At 36.3% G+C, this 23,667-nt stretch overlaps 1 protein-coding gene across 3 annotated transcripts in view; it reads right to left on the bottom strand.

Annotated features, from left to right (window-relative positions):
- The window catches only part of XIRP2 (xin actin binding repeat containing 2), a 292,691-nt gene that overhangs the window by 52,254 nt on the left and 216,770 nt on the right, over positions 1 to 23,667 (bottom strand). For all 3 annotated transcript variants that reach the window (XM_076005626.1, XM_076005625.1, XM_012757046.3), the window contains one exon: positions 4,240 to 4,400. In XM_076005626.1, the coding sequence (XP_075861741.1) occupies positions 4,240 to 4,400 (161 nt within the window). The remainder of the gene's footprint in view (positions 1 to 4,239; positions 4,401 to 23,667) is intronic.

Raw genomic sequence — 23,667 nt, 5'->3', positions numbered from 1 at the left:
CTCAAACAGGCAGAAAAACAGCAGCACTTCTACTGCAGGATGGGCACCCTCTGGGCCTCAGCTCTGAGCACTGGCATGGCAGAATCTGGGGGCTTTAATGGTAACAGCTATACTTAGGCTCATGTTCTCTGTGAGAAAGGAAGTAACTGGAATATTTCTGAAATTTTTTAGTGAGAAATAAAAGTAGATATGTTTTATTTTTTAAAATCTCCAGGGTATATAAAGTCATCTAAAGTTTAAAAAATAAGATTGTAATAAGACAGTCTATCCTGTTTTATTACAGTTGGGAAAACTGATTTCAATATGTATCACTGGAAGAAATTTGCAGAGCACCCAAGGAATCCCATCAGAACTTACACCCCCTGCAGAAGTGCAGAAGTAATTGAGGGCATTGGTCTTGATGATTCAGCACACTCCAGAGCCCGGCAGACACTCAAGCCCAGATGGAATGACAACTCACAACCAAACAGGGCCCATGCCAGCTTTCCCGCCTCCAGGAAGCTGCTAGGTCTGCTTGCAACTGGGAAGAGACTCAGCCATACTGCAAACCAGGGCAGGTCTCCTGAGGTCTGGTCCAGTCCTCACATAACCCTCAAAGCCTTAAGACATTGCAAGTAACTGGAGGCCTGGGACCTGAGGTTCCCACACCATGGACTGGAGATCCTGGGGTCCTGGAGTCTTTACCCAAATATGTAGTTTTTCAAACAGATACTAAAAATACAATGTGCTGTGGTTTGAATTTCTCATACTTCAGAATATTGTAGACTTACTTAGTACTCAGGATTATCTGAATTACTAGCAAATACTCAAGTGGCTGCTTTATCAAATTAAGAATGTTTCCCCACTTCCATGGACTATCACGTATCACTATCCGTGGACTAGTGCATTTCAGGATATGCACATTGGCTCTAAGGGAAGAAGAGATATGATTGTACACTTCCGTGTACTAGCTATATAGCCCATCAAATTTTGCAGCAAAGTTTAAACGTAAATCCTAAGCACTGCCATTTGATGTATGTTAAGGTCATGAAAAACTACAGCATACCTTTTGAAATTTAACATGGAATAAAAAAGCAAAAGAGTTACTTAAGGCCACACTATTTCTTTTTCCGCATCTGCCATTTAATTTACATGAGTGGCCTTTCTGGTTAGATCATATGTAGATAATAAATAAGTAGTAAATTACAGAAATTGGACTAATCACTGTTAAGACGAACCCTATTTTTTCGAGCAACTATACACAATGCCTAAACCATGTGCAAACTAATTGAATAAGCTTCAGTAATTACGCTAATGATTGGATACTCTCTTAGTAAGTGCATTTTCACCAAAAAATTAGTTCCTGTAATGGACAGGTTGCCTCTCATCTACCAAATAGATTAAAAAACAGACATAGCCATCCCTCATTTTGCTTTAGAATCAGACCATGTTACACATGCAAAAATACATGCAGTTTACTATTTTTAATAGTAGTACTAACACTGCTCCTACCACCCCTGGAACTACTATTACACTACTACTTCTGCTCACCCACCTAAGGGAGACAAATGCTCTGAGATATACTTTAGTGGTGGTGATAGGGTGTCTTTGCTCAGCTCAGCTTGGAGATGAAAGTTTCTATATGTGACATGTCAGGACTTATTCAGGAAGCAGTCTGTGGTCCCCCGCTCTGGAGTGATGCTTCCCTGCTCAGATGGGAACCACTCCTGTGACTTTTGCCTTATTTAGTACCATGTTCTAAATGTCCTATCTAATTCATGTTATTATAAGTGACCGCATAGCTGAGATTGCTTTGTGTTGAACCTTTTTATGTTTATTATTATTCTATGTTTCTCATTTATTTTTTGGCTTGGAAATAGGATGTGAAATCTAATGAATGTGCCAATAATAATAAGTTAATATGAATGCTTAACACTTAAACCTTGGTAAATATATTAAATAGTCATCAATTTCTTTTACAAAGAACAGTCCTTGGGTTGTAGCACATGACAAAAATAACAAAATTTTGGGAGTTGGAAAGATGGTGATTTTAATCCCAATTCTAACTATTAAAATCTTGTACTAGAGCTCCTGAACCTCAATGTTCTTTCATAGAAACTGGACATAGCAATGTATTTCTCACAAATTTATTGTGAGTATTAAAAAAGATGAATGGAATAAGATTGCATAGCTCAGAATCTGGCTCAGAATCTGAGAATGCATTGCTCAACAAATGTTACTGCTACTCTCTCTTGTAGGGGGCTTTTACAGACCATTGCTTTTTTCATGGGCATGACCAAATGCCATCTGAGCATAACACAAAGAAAAACGAACCATTATTAGCTATCTAAATGTAGTTGAATATGGTGGGTTCAGTTTGGGTCTGGATATGTGATTTCTAGTCTTCCATATTTCACACTTAAAAATATATTTAAAATATTTTGCACTAATTGTTTAAATAGAGATTTAGTCTCACAAGTAGTTTCCATGATATGTGTGTGTGTGTATATATATATATGTGTGTGTGTGTGTATATGTGTGTGTATATATATATATATATATGTATATATATATAGTTTGGAATTGAACAAGCATTTAATGCAACTGACCACACAAGGGAATTATTTTGCTTTACTTTAGATATTTACCAGTATTCTGCTGTAATAATATATAGGCTCTTCTTTCTCACAATATTTGCCAGGGTCAAACAAATTAGTAGAGCATTTGGAGAACCACATACTTTATTGTATAACAGGAGGAAGTTAAATCCAGTTAAAAGAGTTCTGGAGTTAAGAGAATAGCGTGGCTCCCTTACTACCTATTTTATAATGTCCTATAAATCACTTTCTCTCAGCGTTCTTGTCTGCAAAATGGGCACGAAAGAAAAGAATTACTAAATTCCTTATATGTATATTATTTTCAGAATAATTTTAAATTAAAATTTTTGTATTAAATTATAGGATAATTTAGCTTCCCTATGTGCCCAATAGAAAATTCTCTTTTTAATATATTCTATTTAAATAAATATAAATCATGCCCTGATACCAATTTCTTTTATGATATATTCTCCTAGTGTCTGAAAAAATCAAAGGATTCTTAAATAAAGCTTATCTGCTAAATGACCAGTCTTTAACTAGGTATTTTCAAAATCAACTGTTTCCACAAGAATCATTTCTCTAATTTAGAACACTAATTTGTAGTAAAGTTCCTTAATGATCCAGCAGGGGGTGCTAGCTAAGAAGACTGGCAGGAGGCACTGTAGTGCTACTGCTTGTTTTGGAAGTGATCTACCTACTTATGCCACTTCTGTACATTCATTCCAAGTCTATGCTGTGTCTAAAATGTATTTTAATGACTATGTAAAAACTTAAATGTCATCTAGAATTGCAATATTGTTAATGAGTTTGGCACAAGCAGCCTTGTCTCTAAATAATTTGTAAAGAAGAATGTTAAGAGTGGCTATTTTAATATACCACCCTCCTTGGTTAATCTCTCTCTCTCTCCTCTCTTTCACAACTTGACTAATTTGGAGATTATAATTATAAAAGAATATTCTTATATTCCATTACGCTGAAGGCCACAGAATACGGAACCCAGCAAATTCTTTTGAATATGACTTTATTATGCATTTGGCTCTAAAAATTGGTGGTCTTACTGAATCCTGCAGTTTCCTATAATCATAATTGGTTTAGCAGAGCGCCTACATTGCTAATCTCTCTCATTTTTATGTTGATTAAGCCTATCCTAATGGATTTAGTGCATACAGAGAAATGAGAAAAGCAAAAGAAATTATACTGCCAGTGAATTTAAATGAACCATATATGAGACCAAGGAGGGTGGCATGCAAACCCACATTATTAAAGTTTGAAATTAATTCCCAACCTTCCTGAGGAGAATAAGCTATAGGTTAAGTGATAATGATGACAATAATAACTTTGTATACAGTGTCTTATGGCTTACACACAGATTATCTCTCTGATTCCTCATCAAGACACTGTGTGGTAAATGATTATTCCCATTTTTCAGTTAAGGAAACTGAGGCTCAGAGAAGGGTTAAGATAGCAGCTCCCATTCACATAACTAACAAGGAGTACAGCTGAAGCTTAAATTCAGATGGTCTGAATCTGTTTCACACTATTTTTGTGCTCTTATCTACTTGAACTTCCTGTTCAGTAGTGTTCTTGTATTTCGGATGCAAGGAGGGAGTTTGGTCGGGCAGTGAGTGTATTGCTTAATACCCGACCATCAGGAGCAGCTTACATTAGCAGAGAAGCTGCGGCAGTCACCCCTGGAAACAGCTGCTTGGTACCGCGCCATTCTCTCCTTCAGGGAGACCACCTCGTGGAGGTCTGATACACCCTCGCCCAGAGCAGTACTGTCTTCTGCAAATCCACTCGCAGGTGTATTAGGGCCAACGGTTGCTGAAAGCAAACGTAGAATGCTCAGATATGTATCAGGCTTTGAAAAAAAAATAACATCACATTATAAACAGTGAAGACATTTAAAATATTTGATCTCGAAAAACTGACATTTCACAGGATTTTCAATGTTTCATGGTCACTCTCTTTTCTTCACGGTTTTAGGCAAAATTTAAAAAAATATGTGTAATAGAAACATATGTTTATGTAAACATCAAAAAAATGTCCTCCTTTCAGCTCCTGCAATTATTCTGATGAGAAATAGTTATTTATTGGTAGATATGTAATGTTAACAATTAACATTCCTCAAGCACTACGTGTTGGATTTATGCTAAATGCTATAAGAGCTTTATCTCATTGACTTCTCTAACAACCTTGTGAGGTACATGCTATTATTTTCTAAAATATATATATAAGAAAAAAAAGATTCATGGCAGTTAGAAAACTTCCCCAGGATCACACAAATAATAGCTGGCATCTTTGAATATGGTTTGACTTTTTACTTAGATCTTTACCAAATCTAAGTAAGCATTGCTCTTTGCTTCTCTCTTCACACCCTCACCGTCAAGAAGATACGTCTAGCTAAACTATGCTATGAGAATTATAGACTGGATTATTTATTTATTCATAGAGGCATGCATTACATAAGAAAAAAATAATAATATCATTAGATACAGCTTTGTCAGTCACCCATTTCGACGATCCTGATATTTTCCTATTTAAGCCATCCACCTGGCAAAAATGCAAGGTAGTAGAAATCGCATAACTAGAGACAGCAAAAGACAAATGACATGATCACAGACGAACAGTTGCTAGAAATAGAAAGATCTTAGAGATCATCTAGTATAACCCACTCTAACCAATTCCTTTTAGACATAAGAAAACATATGTCTAAATATTTTTTATGTGCGAGGAACATAAGGACTTTCCATAGTTATGTGATTTTCCATGGTTATTTAGCTTATGTATGCCAGAGCTGGTCTCAAAACTAGTTTTTCTTTTTTAATCTAGTGGTCTTTGCTATGTTATCACTTTTCATGATGGTTAAGTATTCACTTTTAGATGATTTTGATTCCAAAATCATTTCAAAGACTCTTTCTGGGACCAATCAATGCACGATATAGGTATCTATCTGTGTGTGTGTGTGTGTGTGTGTGTTGAAGTATACTTATCGCTCATTCATGCACCTCTTGCCTTTCACTCTTAGTTTCAAGAGTACCTTATTATTCAGGTGGGTTTGATTTAATCACTGTGAACCAAGGTCTAAACAACCTCAGATAACAGACAGCCAAGCCATATCCCCCCTTCCGTGTTATTCCTCCCTCTTCCATCTGCTTTCAGCACGGAAATTGAACCATCTTATTGAATTGTTTGCTTTTTCTATTATTGTCTTCAAGGTTTATGTACACAACAGCAGTTGAGAACAACTTCTGTGGCCCAGAAAACATAAAAAATCATTTGCATTTTGACTTTCTCCCTGAGTATTTGGTTTGCCATAGAGACTTCTTATTCAGGCAAACATTTTTATGTATTTTCATTAAAATTGCAAACATATTTTATTTAACATGTTATCAAAAAGATACAAAATATGAAGAAATGAAACATTGCATTCTATGAACACTGTGATTGCACAACACTGATATGTTCACAGCAAATGTCAATTATCTTTGAAATTCACCTGTCATCCAAACCCATATCCATACAAAAGTATATTCCTCCAGTTGATTCTGATAAAAATAGATTTCCACAAATCACTGAAAGTCTTTCACATGCTGGAGAAAAGAAAGATATCTTAATTTTCCCCTGTGAATTACCTATCTGCATGGATGAATTCAGTTTATATTCAGCTGTACTGTTCTTACTTTGTTGAGAATGAACACTGTATAGATTTTATTGAACATGATCTCCTGAAGTTTTTCCACATTAAAATGTAATTTTATTTGTGTATTATTCATAAAATATGTCATGCTTTTATTAATCTTATGGAAAGTCAGCCTACTTTTGCTAATATTTACAGATTAATATTTACTTTTCAAATATCTGATTTTTTAAATCATTTTTTATGAAAAAATGTCTAAAATTATTGGTCAAGAAATCAGTGGCCTGAGTATTAAGAGATTTGGATTACATTGCCTCATGGCCTTTTAGGCTATTCACAGAAAAGATAATACATTTCTTCTCTCTCTCTCTCTCTCTCTCTCTCTCTTTTCCTCATCAGTAACTGCATACTCAGGTAGGTTCATGGTGTAGAAAATTACTTTGAGCCAACATCCATATTGTTTCCTAACCTTCTAAGTCAATGACTATCAATTTCTCTGAAAATCAAGATGATGCTTCCTGCCCAGTCTACAATAATGCAGTGCACCTCTCTGTTCCTATCTTGGTGTTGACAAACACCCTGATGTAAAATTTTAGGGTTGATAAGACAGCTTTCTTTAGGGATGTGTGAGGAGGAAGAAGAAGGGAACATGAGGTGGCTGACCTGATAATACCCTATTTCTAAACACGTGGATGTCTCTACAAGGCTATAGTAACCCAAAAAGCATGGTACTGGTATAAAAATAGACAGAAAGGTCAATGGAAAAGAACAGAGAACCCAGAAATAAAACCATATACCTATAACCAACTCTACTGATCTTCAGCATAGTAGAAAAAACATTCCCTGGAAAAAGGACACTTTATTCAATAAATTGTGCTGGCAAAATCAGACAGCCATATGCAGAGGAATGAAACTGGATCCCATCTCTCACTATATACAAAAACTAACTGGATGGATGGATTAAAGACTTATGAGTAAGTTCTAAAACCATAAAAATTCTAGAGAAAACCTAGGACTAAATGTAGACCTATCATTTGATTCAGTAATCCCATTACTGGGTATCACCAAAGGAAAGGTGATCATTATAGTAAAAACATACTTTTGCTTGTATGTTATTGCAGTACAATTCACAATCACAATGATATGGAATCAACCTAAGTGCCCATCAACAGATGAGTGGATAAAGAAAATGTGGTAGATATATACCATGTAATCCTATTTAGCCATTAAAAAGAATGAAATAATATTTTTTGCAGCAATTTGAATGGAACTGGAGGCCCTTATCCTAAGTGAAGTAAATCAGGAACAGAAAAATAAAAAATACTGCATGTTATCACTTGGGAGCTATCCTATGGCTATGCATGGCCATACAGAGTAACATAATGGACATTCAAGACTCAAAAGGGGGCAGGGTGAGAGAGAAGGGAGGGATGAAAAATTTCCTGTTGGGTACAATATGTACTATTCAGTTGATGGGTACATTAAAAGCCCAGACTTCACCATATATGATTTATATGTGTAACAAAACAAATAAAGGACCCAGGCAGACTGTGCTGGCAAGTCACAAGGATGCCTGCAAAACTTAAGCAATCACAGATACCATCTTCAAGAAGGCAAGCACACTTCAGGTGACACATCAATACGTTTGCTATTTTATTCTGGATGGATTATAAAGAAGTCAACTGTTTCATTCTCAGAAAATTGATTTAGAACTAAATTGGGAAAGTGATGAACTAAATTCTATCAAACCTAAATATATGATCTATAACCCAGCTTGGAGTTGTGTGCAGGATGTCATACTGATACATACATCATAGGCTCAGAGCCATTAGCATGAATACATTTTTCTATAATTCTTAATATTTGCAAATCCTTCTGCTAATAATAAAATTCATCTCTTTTAAACATTCAGAATGTTGCTGCCAAGTCAAATTTGTAATCAATTTGAGTTTTATATATTCTTAGCCTCATTTGAATATTATAAAACTAAGAAATAGAGAATAAAATGAAAGAGCAAGTGTACAGCATAGCCCTGCATTAATTCACAGTTCTTAAAAATACATGAAGAGGAAGGGCAAAGGAATAAAATTAATGGAAGTATATGCCATGACAGCACAAAAACCATCTGTGGCACCCTTCCAGCATATGAACACCGTGACTTTGACTTTGTTTCTGAAACTAACCTCTCTATGATCTTATTTACCCAAAATGCATTGTATTTTTGCATGTACTCTTTTTATTGTCCCCAAGATCACTCCATTCATCTGATTACCATGCTTTATACATTAACAAAAGCAGACCTGTCACGATAATACAAAGGGTTAGTTCTTGCTTTTTGAGTAACTCTTTTCTGCAATCTGGTAGTCTCCTAGGACACCAAATACCGAAAGAATCCTTTAAATCCAGTTGCCTGTCAGACAAAGAAGACAAAATTTAACATTGAGGTAGGCAAAATACTGGTCCCCCAAATATGTTCATATTCTGATTCCCAGAACCTGTGAATACATTACGTTACATGGAAAAAGGGATTTTTCAGATTTAAAAGTTAAGGAGCTCACGATGGGAGATTAACCTGGATTATCCAGGTAGGTTCAATGTTATTACAAGGGTCCTCTTAAGTGAAAGAGGCAGGCAGGAGAGTTAGATTCAGACAGGAAAAATAATAACAGAAACAGGAAAGAAAGACAGAGAAAGAAAGGAGGGAGACAGAGAGAGAGATTTGTAGACTGTGCACTGCTCACTTTGAAAGGTGGACATAAACTCTATGAATCAAGGAATACTGCCAGTTTAGGGAAGCTGTAAAAGGTAAGAAAACAGATTCTCCAATAGACCTTCTTAGGAGGGTTTGGCCCAGCCAACACCTTAATTTCCTCCCAGTGAAACCCATTTTGGACTTTGGATCTCCAGAACTGTAATATAATAGACTAGTGCTGTTGTAATGTATTGCATTTGTGGTAATTTGTTACAGCAGCAATGAGAAACCAGAAAGCATTCATTACAAGTACACCTATCTGTCCAGGTCAGAAATTGCTATATACCAGATGCTTTTTAAAGTATATTTCAGTTCCAGGGCCCCCAAATTGCACAGATGTATGTATACAAATCACTGTATGATGGAGGCATCTTTGAAGTTACCTTTCATGCCCTGAAGAAGAAATGTCCGCCTACCTATGGATAAAACTCAGTTTAAATATCCATTTAGATTCTAATCTCTTTTGAGTAACAGGACTGCCATTTCTAAATGTAGTCACTTTTTGTTCCTCTGTTTTCTGCACCCATCAACTCACAGGAAGTACTTTTGGTGCTATTGCAGTTATGAATGAACAAAATTTAATCAGAAATTAGATAATCATTAATATAAAAATATTGCTAGTTTGGGCATATTTGAAAATCTAATCATACTTGCTATTAAACATTTTTTAATTAATTGCTTAGCTTAGAGAATTGGCCAGTTAAAAAAAATCAATAATTGAATAAAATGACTTAAATTTTGCTGAAATGGTCAAATAAATTAGAACCATTAAAAGACTGTAGATGATGCATATTTTTACAGCATAAGTCTCTTGTTGGACATTTCCCTAACATACTCAGACTTATATTACATTATAATAATGATAGTTACCAATTAATGAATATCTATTACATGTTAATCATTGCACATGTATTATCCCATTAATTTTCATAACAGCCATATCTGATGGGTGGCTTAGTCCCATTTTACTGATGAGGAAGTAATGCTCAAAAAATAATATCATATAGTAAGTGGTTGATTCTGGAATTGAGTTCAAGTATTTCTGCATACAAAGTTTTCAACTTTATACAATCTCTGTTATAAACATATTTTCATTAAAATTTAACATTTTTATTTCAAGGTAAATTTTTAATTAAGGGTATGAATCCTCCTTTCTCCTTTCTGAATATTTGCACATAAATGCTTTTTAGACATTGATTTCAGTGTACTCCAGGGATAAATCAAAAGGAAACCAATAAACTGAATTTCCACAGCTCTCAGTGGCTTCTTTTTCATTCTTATAAGCTTGAGTTTAGAATTAGAAATCCCATTCTTCAGCTATATTGCTTTGTTCATTATAGAGATCAAGCTTGAGAAGGGTTAGGTGTAGATCCAAGTGCACAGGGAAAGGAGTGAACTTGACTGTAAGGGAAGGAAACACAGAGCAGAGCCTCTGGTCGTTCTTCCCAGTGATCTGTTGGGGCATGGGAGGTGGGGTCACGCTTTCTTCCAAATGTTCCCTTGTTTAAACATGCATCCCAGGTATACATTGAGGGCATCTAGTACACTTTCCTCGTAGGGCGTTCGTCATACATTCAGGAAACATCCGCCTCCAATCTGCTGTTGGCCTGGCACAGAAGTCAGGGCTGGGGACGAACTGATTACCATTATATTTGTTCATACTCCCCTTGAAAAGAGAGGAAAAAACAGAAACACCAGGACATCTTCAGAAAATACAGGTTGTTCTGACCTTATCTCTAAAAAGAGAAATACAACAGGTTGTATCATCTCAGTGCTGACTTCTGGAAGAAACACGTTCCCAGATGGCTGGCCCCGCTGCGGAATCTGGCTTGTCTGAAGACACTCCGAGTGGGGCCCTGCTTGTGCGGGGTATCTTGAGGAACTCGGTGGCGCCCGCTTCACATACCACCGCCAACCACAGTTATTTGTGGAGAGATGACAATAGATTAAAATGGATAAAGTCCAATCAGGCTTAAAGGGGTAGAAGTGCCACTTACAAGTGGTCACATAGTGGCTCCATTTCTCTTTTGATTTCCCCCACTGAACCCAGGCAGAGAGTCGCTTCCTTGGCAGGACTCCCCCGGCAGTTTGAAATTGACTTCTATTTGTATTATGGTATCATGCTTTACTGTATCTGTACGTCCCTTTGTCCTCCCCACTTCTTTCATCTTCCACCAGGATGCAAGTTCCCCCAGAACAGTTTTGTAAACCTGTTTTCTATGGTCCTCTGTCTTGGGCACTTTCTGCTTGAGGAGACAGACCCACAAGGGAACTAACCACCAGCTCTAGACACAAAAAGCCTAATCTGCGTTCTGTCTCTGACACTTACTGTTTGACTTTAAGCAACTTGCTTAACTTCTCTTACCTGTTTAATGACAATGATAACAGATAATGGATGCCTGGTGAAGACTGAATAAGATCTTATAAAAGTATAGAGTTTTGCATAGTATCTTGCACATAGTAAATAATAAATGCTCACTAGCTTCCAACTACTCTAGCTGTCATTATATACCCCAGGTCTTACTATCCGATAAGAATTCATAAATGGAGAGTCTGACAAGAAAAATTATGACATTTCCCCAAATCTCAAAACTAGTGAGTAGCAAGGATGGGACTTGACTGGCCCGTCTGAACCTAGTGCCTTCTTCCAGGATATCTAGTTCCCTGTTTTAAGCCAGGTATTCCCCATGTTGCCTGAAACAAGGAAAACACAGCACATCATGAAAGAACAGATAATTCATAGAGGGGACTGTGACAAGGCAGGTGGCACAGTCTTACTCATATGTTCATAGTGACAGAGAAAAGAAAATGAAAGAGAAAAATTTACTAAGTTAGTGTATATGATACTCAAAGTATTGATTGGTCTGGGCTTTTGGCACTGGGTAATGAGCCACCAAGTTTTCACCAGTGACCAACAAGAGAGTCTTCTGAAAATGTAAAGTTTATGAAAATCATCCTAGTATATTATACTTTGGGGAGAGGTCTGCTCTCCCTTCAACCTACCTCCTCAAATGGTTCCCCTTGTTTTTCCCTGCTCTATGTATTTTAGATAAAAATCACAAAACCATAATGCTAAATTACTCGCTTTTCAAATTTCCTATGAGGCCTCTGAGCAGTGGGACTGGCACAGTGAACCGTGGCGTGGACCAGCCCAGGAGATGATGGCGAGGCTGCTCTATACGTTCCTGCTGCCCTGGAGGCTACCTACCAAAGGTATAGCAAGGGGACCTGGATCCCTCATCTACGATTCAGTCTACTGTTGCTCTAGTACAAACGTGTTGCAAAACTTTATATTGTGAAGAAAACGCGTAAATAAAAAGGTTTTGTTATATTTGTTCAGTTCGAATATGGACATTCTTTCTATTTGAGTATTCCTTCTCTTAAATTAATTTCCATCTCATTCTTCCTAAAGTCTCTGTTCTAGAAAAATCTCAAAATTTCACATGATTCTAGATTATTTTATCTCTTACTGAGTTGCTACCTCTTTGATATAAATTCTTTTTCTCGCCCTTTATTTCCTAATGTATTCCCTTTTCATTCCAACCACTTCATTTCTGCTTTTCCTTTTCCCAAACCCTGTGATTCTCAGCTCTACAAATCCTCCTTTATGTGTGGCTTAGTTAGTGGGGGCAATGCCCTTGTGAGGAGAATTTCATCTTCTTTCCGGTTTTCTAGGCTGGAAATGCAAACTCCAGAAACAGCAAGCAAGCAGGCTCACCCGCTCAGCCTTGGAGAGACAGTGATCAATCTCAGTCTATGAGTAACAGCAAGTGTGCATGTCTCTGCAACACTGGTTAAAACATCCACCAGTATTCTTAAAACCATCATCAGAGAGCCCAGAAAACACAAAAAGTGATTTCATTCTCGGTCGAAGCAGTTCATTGGTAGATGAATGACTCATGCATATAGCTTAAATAAAATCTGTTTTTTCCTAAAATGATCAACATTTGTCTTTTGTAGGCTTTGAAAAATTCCATATGAAGCTAGTTCATGTGTACTGAACTGTTTTGTTTAGCTCAAAGTATGCTGTTGGCATTCAACAAAACAAGAAACTAGCAACAGTAACGTGATGGAGATGAATCTCTAATAATTTGCAGCTTTGAAACACATCTTCCTGGCATGCACATCTTTAAGTTGTTTCAGTGTAGGAAGAGGTAGGAAAATTAATTATTTATGGACTAAATCATTTTTCTGCTAAAAGCATTCTGGAGGACCTGGAGACTTTTGGATCTGTTTTTAGGAATTTCCTGATTCTTCACCCTCTTGCCAACTTCCACCTTTCTGTTAAGGTCAGCATCTGAAATTTATTCTGACAAATGATAATAAAAGAAAGCCCAAATCATCAAATTCTAACTCTCACCAGCTTGGAAATGGATGGCGTGGCAGCTTTTATTTTACTAATCACACTTTTTCTTTAAATAATAAAAATGTATTTAGTTCAATCTAACTTTTGTATTAGAAAATCAGTCCCTGAATTTACAGAAACTCTTTTCAATGATCTTAAGTAAGCCTTTGTTTAAAATGCTTTCTCTAACTTAGTCCACAAATAGCCTCATACTTTGATATTTTTTTACTTTTGAACTTAATGACTGATAGAATTGATCAAAGAAAGAAAACCTCATTAATTCCACATGTTTTCTTTACTGAGCATTATTTGGAAAGCTAAGTGATTAGGGAGAAAAGTGAAAATGCTTAAATAATGCAACATTGCTTGCTGAAAAACCTACTCTTCTGGAAGTAAATTCACTCTTTCAGAGCAGCGATTTACTTCGAAAAATTCTCCATAAATCCTTTAAGAGTTTCAAAACAATGTGATCTTTAATCACTTAATCTTGGATAGGAAGATAAAACTGCAAATGTTACACAGAAATGTTAGGAAAACATGTCGAATACCTTTTTTAAAAAAAAAAAAAACAAAAACTAGGCTTTAGGTTCTCCTCATGTGCTCTAAATTAAGAGATAATTGGCATCTTGTTCAAATATTTGTACTGTCACAATTTCTTTCTGATTACTCTTCCCCCATAATTGCAGGGGACAGTAGATAATGCTATGTACAGTTTAAACAAGTTTTTAAAAAATTTAGAACGGGGATGTTTATAAATTAAAGCTATAATAGTTTTATTGCACCAAAATTCTGAATCAATGAATTTGGGCAGTTTCTATTGAGATATTCTCAACTGAGAGATATTTTTCTTAGCTGTGTCCAGTCTTTCCATAAGCCCATCAAAGGCATTCCTCATATTTATTATAGTACTTTTAATCTTTAACATTCCTTTTGAGTTCTCTGTTAGAATTTTCATCTCTCTGCTTACATTGCCCATCTGTTCTTGCACACTTTCTACTTTATCCATTAGGAACTCTAGCATATTAATCATAGTTGTTTTAAATTTCTGGGTTACTTTCCCTTGTAACCAATAACATGACCTAAATACCCTTTGCATATAACAAAGTATGTAATTTAGAAAGAAAGAGATGATGTCATATTCCTAATGATATGCTAGTGCTAGGGACAGCCTGAAGAGTGGAAGTAATTTAATAGTCTTCATTGCTTATGGTGCACATGGAGCACATAGTTAGTCAGTATCATCATCTCTTAATTCATTCACAGTTATTTATCTTTAAACATTTGGCATTGGCCTTTGTTGCTTTTCCCTCAGATTCAAAACCTAATCAGTTAAGTGCACCATAAGTGGAGAAACTCAGTTTATAAGGCTTATTTTACATCTGTTTTTAAAGGGCAAAGTATAAAAATAAGCTTTTAAATGTTATTCAGATTGGAGCCTGCTCTTTTCCATGTACTCTATGACAATAACATCTGTGAACAACAAAGAATCTACACTTGCAAAGAGAAGTTTTCCTCAACCGATGGTATTTAAATTCAAGTGCAATAGAAGTTGGGAGTGACGAATATAAAAAGAAATTTAAAAATCATTATACATTGGCCTTCTTTGTAAAATTCCATATGAAACTAGGATTTCACAGCTTTAAAATGCTTTGAATTACTTTCCTAAACTTTATTCTTTTTAGGCAACAAAATCTTGGGCAGATGGACAGGTCACTTCAACTTAGTGGGATCTCCCATGACATTAAGACAACTCACCTGAAAAGGAACTCAGGCTGCAAAGTTAAGCATCTCTTTGTTTGTTTTAAAATTATTTTTAAAATTTTAGACACTTAGATATAACTATAGATTATTAGCCACTTGCCAGCAACTCAGCATTAGTTTCTGTCTCTAAATCTTCTAATACTCTGCATAACCGTATCTACCATGATTTCAGTCAAAGACTCTCCCAGTTCCACCATTTTACAAACTGTGAACACACACATTGTGAATACAGGAAGTGCGCAACCGCACAGTGGCCAGAAATAATCCTTACAGCCTCCTTACCTATGGGCATGGGGAAAATATAAAGCACTTTCAAGAACGATATGTTCGTGCTTTCCCTAATAGCGGGTGACATAGCCTCCCCTACCATTTTTGCAAAACTGGTTATTACATTTTTATTATTACTTGGAACTAAAATTTCTAGGTCTCCAAGACACAAACTGATGGTTGAGATTAATACAGCCAGCTTCACAAGTATTTAACATTTTAACATAATGACATGAACAGTGGGTGCCCATTAAGTATTTATTGAATGACTTTGTGTCTTGAAATAATATTGTAAGATTCAATGCCCAAATTTCATGGTTTCTGTTGATGGATTTCATTACTTTCTCTCTTCTAATTTTTCTTTTGAAGAGTAGTAAACAAGTTTCAAATTCTGCAACAGCAGTTATTAAGCAACACCGAGAAGTTATGTGAAAGTTGGGATTAGAGTTTACAGGAAAGAGCAAAAATAAATACCTTGCCTATGAACCTGTAAGTCTCCCACAACGAGATTCAGCTCTTCGCCCAAAATGCTCAGCAGGGCACCACATAAGGAGGTGAAAATTAAAACTGTGCAAAATGTTTGCTTGGAAAGTGAAGCCAGTCAGATTTGGGCTTCCTGCCAAATTTAATTTCTGCCAGAATTTCTCTAGTTATTACATAGATGCAGAAAGCAATTAGAAATGTTATAGCTAAAATTTTCCAAATATATTTATGTCCCCATCATATTTTACTCCAGAAGAGAATAACTAGCCTCCCCAACCCAGTGAGACAGAACATGCAAACACCAATACACACACACACACACACACACACACACACACACACACACACACACACTTTCTTTGGAGGACACATTAATCAGAAGCACTATCTGCCTTGCTTTGTGGGATCTAGGAAGACGACCTCAGTAGGTTTTCAGGGTGTCCCAGTGCACTCTTGAGTTGGAAGCCTGCTAAGCAAAGCAGATGTGCACTAAGCCCTGGGTCCCATTCACTGGCAGTGCAGGGACTCAGGAAATGTCATAAGCCTCACCAAGCCTGACACTTGGTTATCATTACAAAAAAACATAGAAGGAGGAATTCCAAATGTTGATGCCTTCCAGTACCCTCTGCATCATCCTTTACAAAATCTCACACCTGAGCATGGAGTTGCTGAGTGGTTTAGACTGGACACACAAATAACACTCCTCTATTGTGCCAATATCCTGAAACACACACACACAAATCCTGACACCCAACAATGTATAATTTTCAGGATTTCATTTTACCACACACACTCCATCAGCTCTTAGCTTCATCCATATTATACCCAAAGTACATCTCTTGTTAACTGTTTAATTCCTAATCTTATGTTGCCAAAACTTTTAAAATTCAACATGTATTTTTAAAAAACATGCTACCCACAAATTTATTCCATTCTCGAATTTTTCAGTTGTGTATCAGAATAGAGAACATCTGGGATTGTCAGCAATTAATGATGACTCTAATAATAAGCAGTAATAAGGAGTCAGTTAAAAGTGAATAACATAATAAAATGATGAGGATTAGCATATGTACAAACCCACCAATCGTTATGTCTCTCTCTCACACACAAACACATGCAAGCACATACACATACACACACATGGCAGCCTGGAAATTGGAGCAAAATAGTAGATTATGGAAAAAATGTTTAATTGGCTTCCAGTGAGGTGGCTTTAGCCCACAATATGGGGACGTATGAACGGGGGGCAATGGAAGGGCTGCTGCTATAGCCCACAACAGGGCCCAGGCCGCGTGGGCATTAGGTCCACCTCAGCTCCTCTAAGTTCTCAAACCTGCCCCTGGAAGCCCAGAGTCAGAAGCTTTCAATGCATCTGAATCGTTCTTGGCTTTTGTTCTGAAATGTGTGCCTGGTCTCACAGACTCCATCCTATCTTGCTCCTAGACCTCCTTACTTCTGATCTAGTGATTTGATTTTCTGTAAAACTTCATCCCTTCAACCCTTTCACAGGCTTATACTTTTTTGCTTTCTTCTCAACCATGGGTTTCTTTCTTGCCTTCTCTACTTTAGGACTCCATGGTAAATAGTCTGGTCCCCACAGACTCATCTCCCAGTGCTTTTCCTCTTGGGTGAGAGCTCTTCATCCATCCTTTCTCGGACACTAGAAGTGGCTACAGGACTTGGAGAGATGAAGCCAGTAGGGCAGAAGGGGCTGCTGAGCGGGACATGCTGAGAATGTGCTGAAAGTCAAGATCAGTTTCAGTTGAATAGGAAGAGTGGATGACATATTAGGAAAGAAAACTTGGGTCAGAGAGAATATTTCAGGAGTCCAAGAACTAGGTCAAAGTGGTGTCTCAGTCCACAGTGTGACTGTGAGCAGCTCCATCACAAAAGAGAGAGGGATAGTTAGGGTGGAGGTGGTTGAAGAATCTTGTTTTTTGAAGTCATGTGATGTTGATATGTCCAAGGATAACAGAAAGGTTATCCCTTTCAAGTGTCGGAATGATTATAATAGAAAGAGAGCACTCAATGCCTTTTTACGGCTCCAGAGAGGACAGAAATTTAATTTGAGCTGTAAAGTGGCGTCTATGAAAGGTAAGGACACCTTTAATAAGAGAACAACTTGTTAAGTCAGCTGGACAACTTGCTCTCTTAAACAGTGTTTAGTATGTCGCTATTTTTAATGTTCAGCATGTAGGGTAACTTGGTACTTTATATTTCTTTCTTGCTTCCTGGAAATGTATTAATAATGGTTATTATGTTATGTTAGTCTCATTTTAATAATGATAATAGTGATATTAATAACAAAAGCTTATATGGCACTTACTATATGCCTGGTACTAATGTTTTACTCAATTTATGAATATAAATTTATTTAATCTACAATCTACAAAACAACCTTATGAGATAGCTACTCTTAGTGTCTCTATTTTCACATGAAGAAATAAGTCACAGCGTTGGTAATTTGTCCATGGCCAAGCGGTAGGTAAGTGTCTGAGACAGAATTCAAACCAAGGCAGTCTGTTTCAATGTCTGTGTTCGAACAATTAGTGTTAAGCTGACAGCATTTTTTGACTTTCCGGTAAAGTGTTATGTGGAGTTCACCTGGAACCTCTTCTGGCTCTAGGAGATGATGTTTCTGTGATTCTAGTAAACTAAGGACACTTCACACATTTCAAGGATGATTATAATGCTGAGGTTAAGGAAAATATTCCAGAGGTCTTTAATAGAAATGAAATAAAAAACAAGGAAGAAGAAAGGGAGAGAGAAAGAATATAGCACATCATTTGTGAAATTTTTCTAACTTCAATGTCGGATCAAAGTTTAAAGATGGTATCAATAATGAAATTTTATGTATAAACCCCTGTAAATCCTTTTCTATATCTACCACTAGAAGAAGAATCCTATAGAAAAAATTTACTATTATTATTACTATTTGGCTTGACACTTTCTTAACACAAAAAAGTATATTCACAAAATGTTGGGGAAGGCTCACTACTCCAGGTTATACAAAGAATAGGAAGAGGTATCATTACAGATGCTATTGTGGTTATTGGTTGTTATGTGAAGACTAGCCTCATTCTTTGAACATCCAAATGGACTTTGAGATTATGAAAGAAATGGAGAACAATATAAAAGCATAGACAGCACAGCACTTTACAGGAAAGAATATATAGATGCACATATTCATATACATATGTATCTTTATGAAGATAATTGAGCATAATTGAAAGAAACAATAATAACATAATGACAAAGTCAAGAAGCTGTGACTAGGTGAATTGAAATGGTGAAGTAAATGAAAGAGGAAAACTGAAGCTTCAGGTAAACTTATTGCTTCTATTCAAAAGGTGGGATATTAGGAACTGAAAATAGTAACTTTGAATAGCTAAACCAGATCTTTTGAGAAACAAAAGGGAATTCTTAAATAAAAACATGACTTCCAAATATCATTTCTCCGAAATTTTGCAGAGTAAAAGTTGTGGCTGTTGTCCAGCCCTGGATGATGAAGTGAGGATGAATCTTGAAGCTATTTCAGTTCCAGAATGAGTCAGTGGCTGAAAGTGGACATGCACTAGTACAGTTCCATTCCTAAAAATAAATATTTTGAGGCCTCCAGGCCTCAGATGACTAGCATATTTTCTGCTAAAGAAGTCAAGAGTCTAATGAATTTCTGTTTCCACTCTGAGCTCCCTGAGATGGTACAGAGAAAGGAAGGAGGTGACCAAGTTGTTGATTGATACCAGTTGCTTTTCCCCTGTGTATTCCTTGTCCTATTTCCTGTGTTACAATTAGAAAATACTTGTAGACTTGACCCTAGTAGCTGACTTCTACCCTATAAATTATCCAGGAAAATGGCTCCGGATGCAATAGAAGCAGAGACAGTGAATTTTAAATAAAAACCGTAGCTGGAATTGACAAACCCTTAATAACATGAACATGCTACCTATGTTTGTCCCTTTCCCAGAATATTCTGACTTGATAATATGACCCTTGAGTCCATATTTAAAAATTTCAACTTACAAAAAGAATAAATCAAAGAGTGATCCTTGACTTTACAACAAAAGATTTTTCACTATTTTCCTGGAGCACTTGATTGCTATAATTGTTTACAAATTTCTGATTGTCAAAATGGCTTATTGGTTAGATAATCTAAAACTCAGTACTTATTATGACAGAGCCTACTAAAAACCAAACAAAAAAATCAACAGTGATATTAATAAATTACCCATTAAGTTATGATGCAATTAAATGGGGGAAATGTTCAAAATTTAATGTTCATAGTTTTCAAAAACCCAGTAACTTTATAACGTGAGGTCTATCTAAATTTTATTTCAACACAGTTAAGTTCCTATGAATTAAAACAGGAAATGAAATAATATAATACCATTGTTATTTGAACATTATTTTATATTCAAATCATATTTATTAAACTTTAAATGGAAAGTACTGAAAGCATGTTTGAAAAAATTTATTATAATTCCAGAATGAACTCTTTAAAATTAGTGGTGATACATGATTCTTTTCCTTTTTCTCTCTCTCTTCCTTCCTTCCTTCCTTCCTTCCTTCCTTCCTTCCTTCCTTCCTTCCTTCCTTCCTTCCTTCCTTTCTTTCTTTCTTTCTTTCTTTCTTTCTCTCTTTCTTTCTCTCTTTCTTTCTTTCTTTCTTTCTTTCTTTCTTTCTTTCTTTCTTTCTTTCTTTCTTTCTTTCTTTCTTTCTTTCTTTCTTTCTTAGCTTTTCTATGTTGGTAACTATCAACTTACTTCATTTAGGAATACACATGCTGATATATTCAGATTTTGGGGGAAGATGCCATTGGATCTTTGAGTAACACAGAAACTTCCCAAAATAAATCTTTCAGTATTATATTTATTTTAAGTCATATGTATGCCAGGAGAAATTTGGCAATTATTTACTTCTGAACAGTCAGACATTTCCAAGGCATTCAATTCACTAGGCAACAAGGATACAGTCTGTATACAATTAGAAAAACATGAAAGACAAAGATCAACTTGGAGTCTTGCCAAAAAGAGCAGAGAAAAGTGATGTGTCCATTGACGTGTGTGTGTGTGTGTGTGTGTGTGTGTGTGTGTGTGTGTGTGTTGGGGGGGTGGGGGGTGAGAATCTTATCTAGCAAAGATGAACAAATTTAAATGTTTAGTAAAATTAAAAAAATAAACCAATCATCATCTTTTAAGTTTTAGCAGAATATGTGGATCAGGTTTCCTTTTCCACAATTTGTCCTAATTTAAGAGTAACATGAAGTGCAAAATGAAAAGTAACAAAAAACTATTGCTGGAAAAATAAGGCTTTGCAGATATATTTGGAATTGCATCCCAAGTTGTGGGAGTGGGGTGGGGTGGGCTTGATGTTGTAAGGCACAAAGATTTGCAGAATGACATGTAGCACAGAAACCTAAATCAAGAGAGTTGGTTTCTAGTTCTCTGTGACTTCTGTGAATTACGAGTCAGCAATATTGTGCCTCAGTTTTCTTAATTTAGAATTTATATTTTAAATTCTAGAATTTAAAGGAGTTAAACCAAATAGTTACTTAGGTTCTTTGTGTCGTCTGTGTAATAAATTCCTTTTATCCTGAGTACAACTTCTCTACCAGGAATGTGGATTCCCTACTGTACCGCTCACTGGCAGATTATTTTTATGCCACTATTTAGGCCCACAAATTCTCAAGAGTCATTAAATATGGCCACATTTTTGTTTGATGTATCAAAACTGATACAAATAATAGGTTGGATTTGTTGATTTTTAACATTTTTAAAGAAATCAAAACTTTTGCTCTTTTCATTACCTAACTAATTGTCATTTTTCTTTGTGCTCTTATTGATTATGTTGTACAACTGGAGAAATAGGTTAGTTAAATTTGCAAGAGGTGAATTCCAATGATTAGGAAAATATATAGTATGCAGTTTTTACTTTGGAATTCATAGGTGGCATTTCAAATAAGGAGAAGGCCACATTGTGAACATATGTGGTATAATAGCAAATAAATAATTTGGTGTTTGTCCTCAATTTCTGACACAGAAATCCTTCAAGTTCTCCTGAGTGATAGTGTCTTTTGTATACTAGTGAGATGACTCATGGCAGTTTGGGGTGGGGCAGATTAGGGGCTAGGGGAGTAGCTTCAGTATGGGGGCTGGTTCCCAGATATACCAATCAAGTGATCAGAAGGTCAGAACTTTCAGCCCTACCTTCGACCTCTGAGAAGAGGAGAGGGGCTGGAGATTGAGTTCTATAGGCAATGACCAATGATTTAGTCAATCATGCCTTGTACAATGAAACCTTCATAAAAACCCTAAATGACAGGACTTAGTGACCTTCCAGATTGGTGAACCTAAGGAAGTGCTGGGAGGGTGGCATGTTCAGTTAAGGCAAGGTGGCTGTGCATCTCCCCTGCACCCCCCAATACCTGCCCTATGCATCTCTTCCATTTGTTCCTAAATTGCACCCTTTATAGTATACCAGTAATAGTAAATAGAATACTTTTCTGAGTTCCATGGGCCATTCCAGTGAATTATTGAACGGAGGAGGAGTCATGGGAACCCCTTGATCATACCAGAAATATTGGTAGAAATGTTGGTAGTCTGGGCATCCCACTTGGGCTGCCATCTGAAGTGGGGGTTAATTTTGTGGGACTAAGCCCTTAATCTGTGGGATTTTTGCTGAGCCCTGGAGTTAGTGTCAGAATTGAATTGAATAGTAGGATACCCTGTTTGATGTTAGAGAATTGAAGAATTGGTATTAGAAAAGACATATTTGATGTCAGAAGTAGTGTCAGGAAACAGACATGACAACGTATCACACAGACTTATAAAGACCGTGCACTTATATGAAATAAATCAATATTCTAAAAAAGTCATTAATGAATCAGAAAAGGCTGAAGTTACCACTCTGAGAGGGATGGACCTGTGATTTGAATGAGCAAGTGTTCGCTTCAGAAGCAGGAAAAAACACATTACACTTTAATTAAATTTCAAAGTGTATCTTGAATGCTTTCAAAAGAAGGAGTGGGAAGTAAATAAAAATGACAATGTAATGTCAATTAAGTTCATCCCCCACAGATTGTTCAATCAAAAATTTTGGAATTACACTGTCAGGCACTTATTGTCTGCTCTGCTCTATAAATTCCCCAATCCAGACATGACTCCCAGCTATCACACAGGCCTTACAAAATGATCTCTTTTAATACCCAAAGTTGTGTGTGTGTGTGTGTGTGTGTGAGAGAGAGAGAGAGAGGGAGAGTGTGAGAGAGAGAAAAAGAGAAAGACTGAGAGACAGAGACAAAGTATCAGTTCCTAATACTGAAGTTACCAAAAGAGTCCAACTCCAAATTATCTCAACGTAGGTATTATTTTATCAAGTAACTAAAAAGAATACTAATATGCACAAGTTTTTCAAATGTGGTGAGAGGCTGGAAGTGATAGAATAGTGGGCAGCTATCAACTATAAACAACAGTACATTATCCATGAACTTTCTGGGCTTTTGATCCGAAGTAAACCTGTAGAAAGGCAACACTCTCCTCTTCTATAATCACAAAAGGCCTGAGCTGACATTTTTTACATGAACATTTTCTGAAATAAAGCCCTCTACCATCATTAAAGAAGGCTTAATTTTATTTTTTCAGGTGGTTGAGGGAAGCTGTGTCTTAAAGATGCCCAACACCAGATGAAAGCAGAAACATTTGGTCCAAACTTCAGACTGCATTTTTCCCAGACAGCTGGCACTTTGCCATATTACAGACACCTGAAATGCTGATTGACTTTTAAAAATGGATCTAGTTGTTAGTTTACATGTTGATAGCAAGAAGGAAAAATATTCAAAGATTAG

The sequence above is a fragment of the Microcebus murinus genome, chromosome 8 (genome assembly GCF_040939455.1).
Source record: "Microcebus murinus isolate Inina chromosome 8, M.murinus_Inina_mat1.0, whole genome shotgun sequence".
NCBI lineage: Eukaryota > Metazoa > Chordata > Mammalia > Primates > Cheirogaleidae > Microcebus > Microcebus murinus.
Note: the sequence above shows the minus strand (reverse complement) of the source record. Positions and strands in the feature narration are given on the sequence as shown.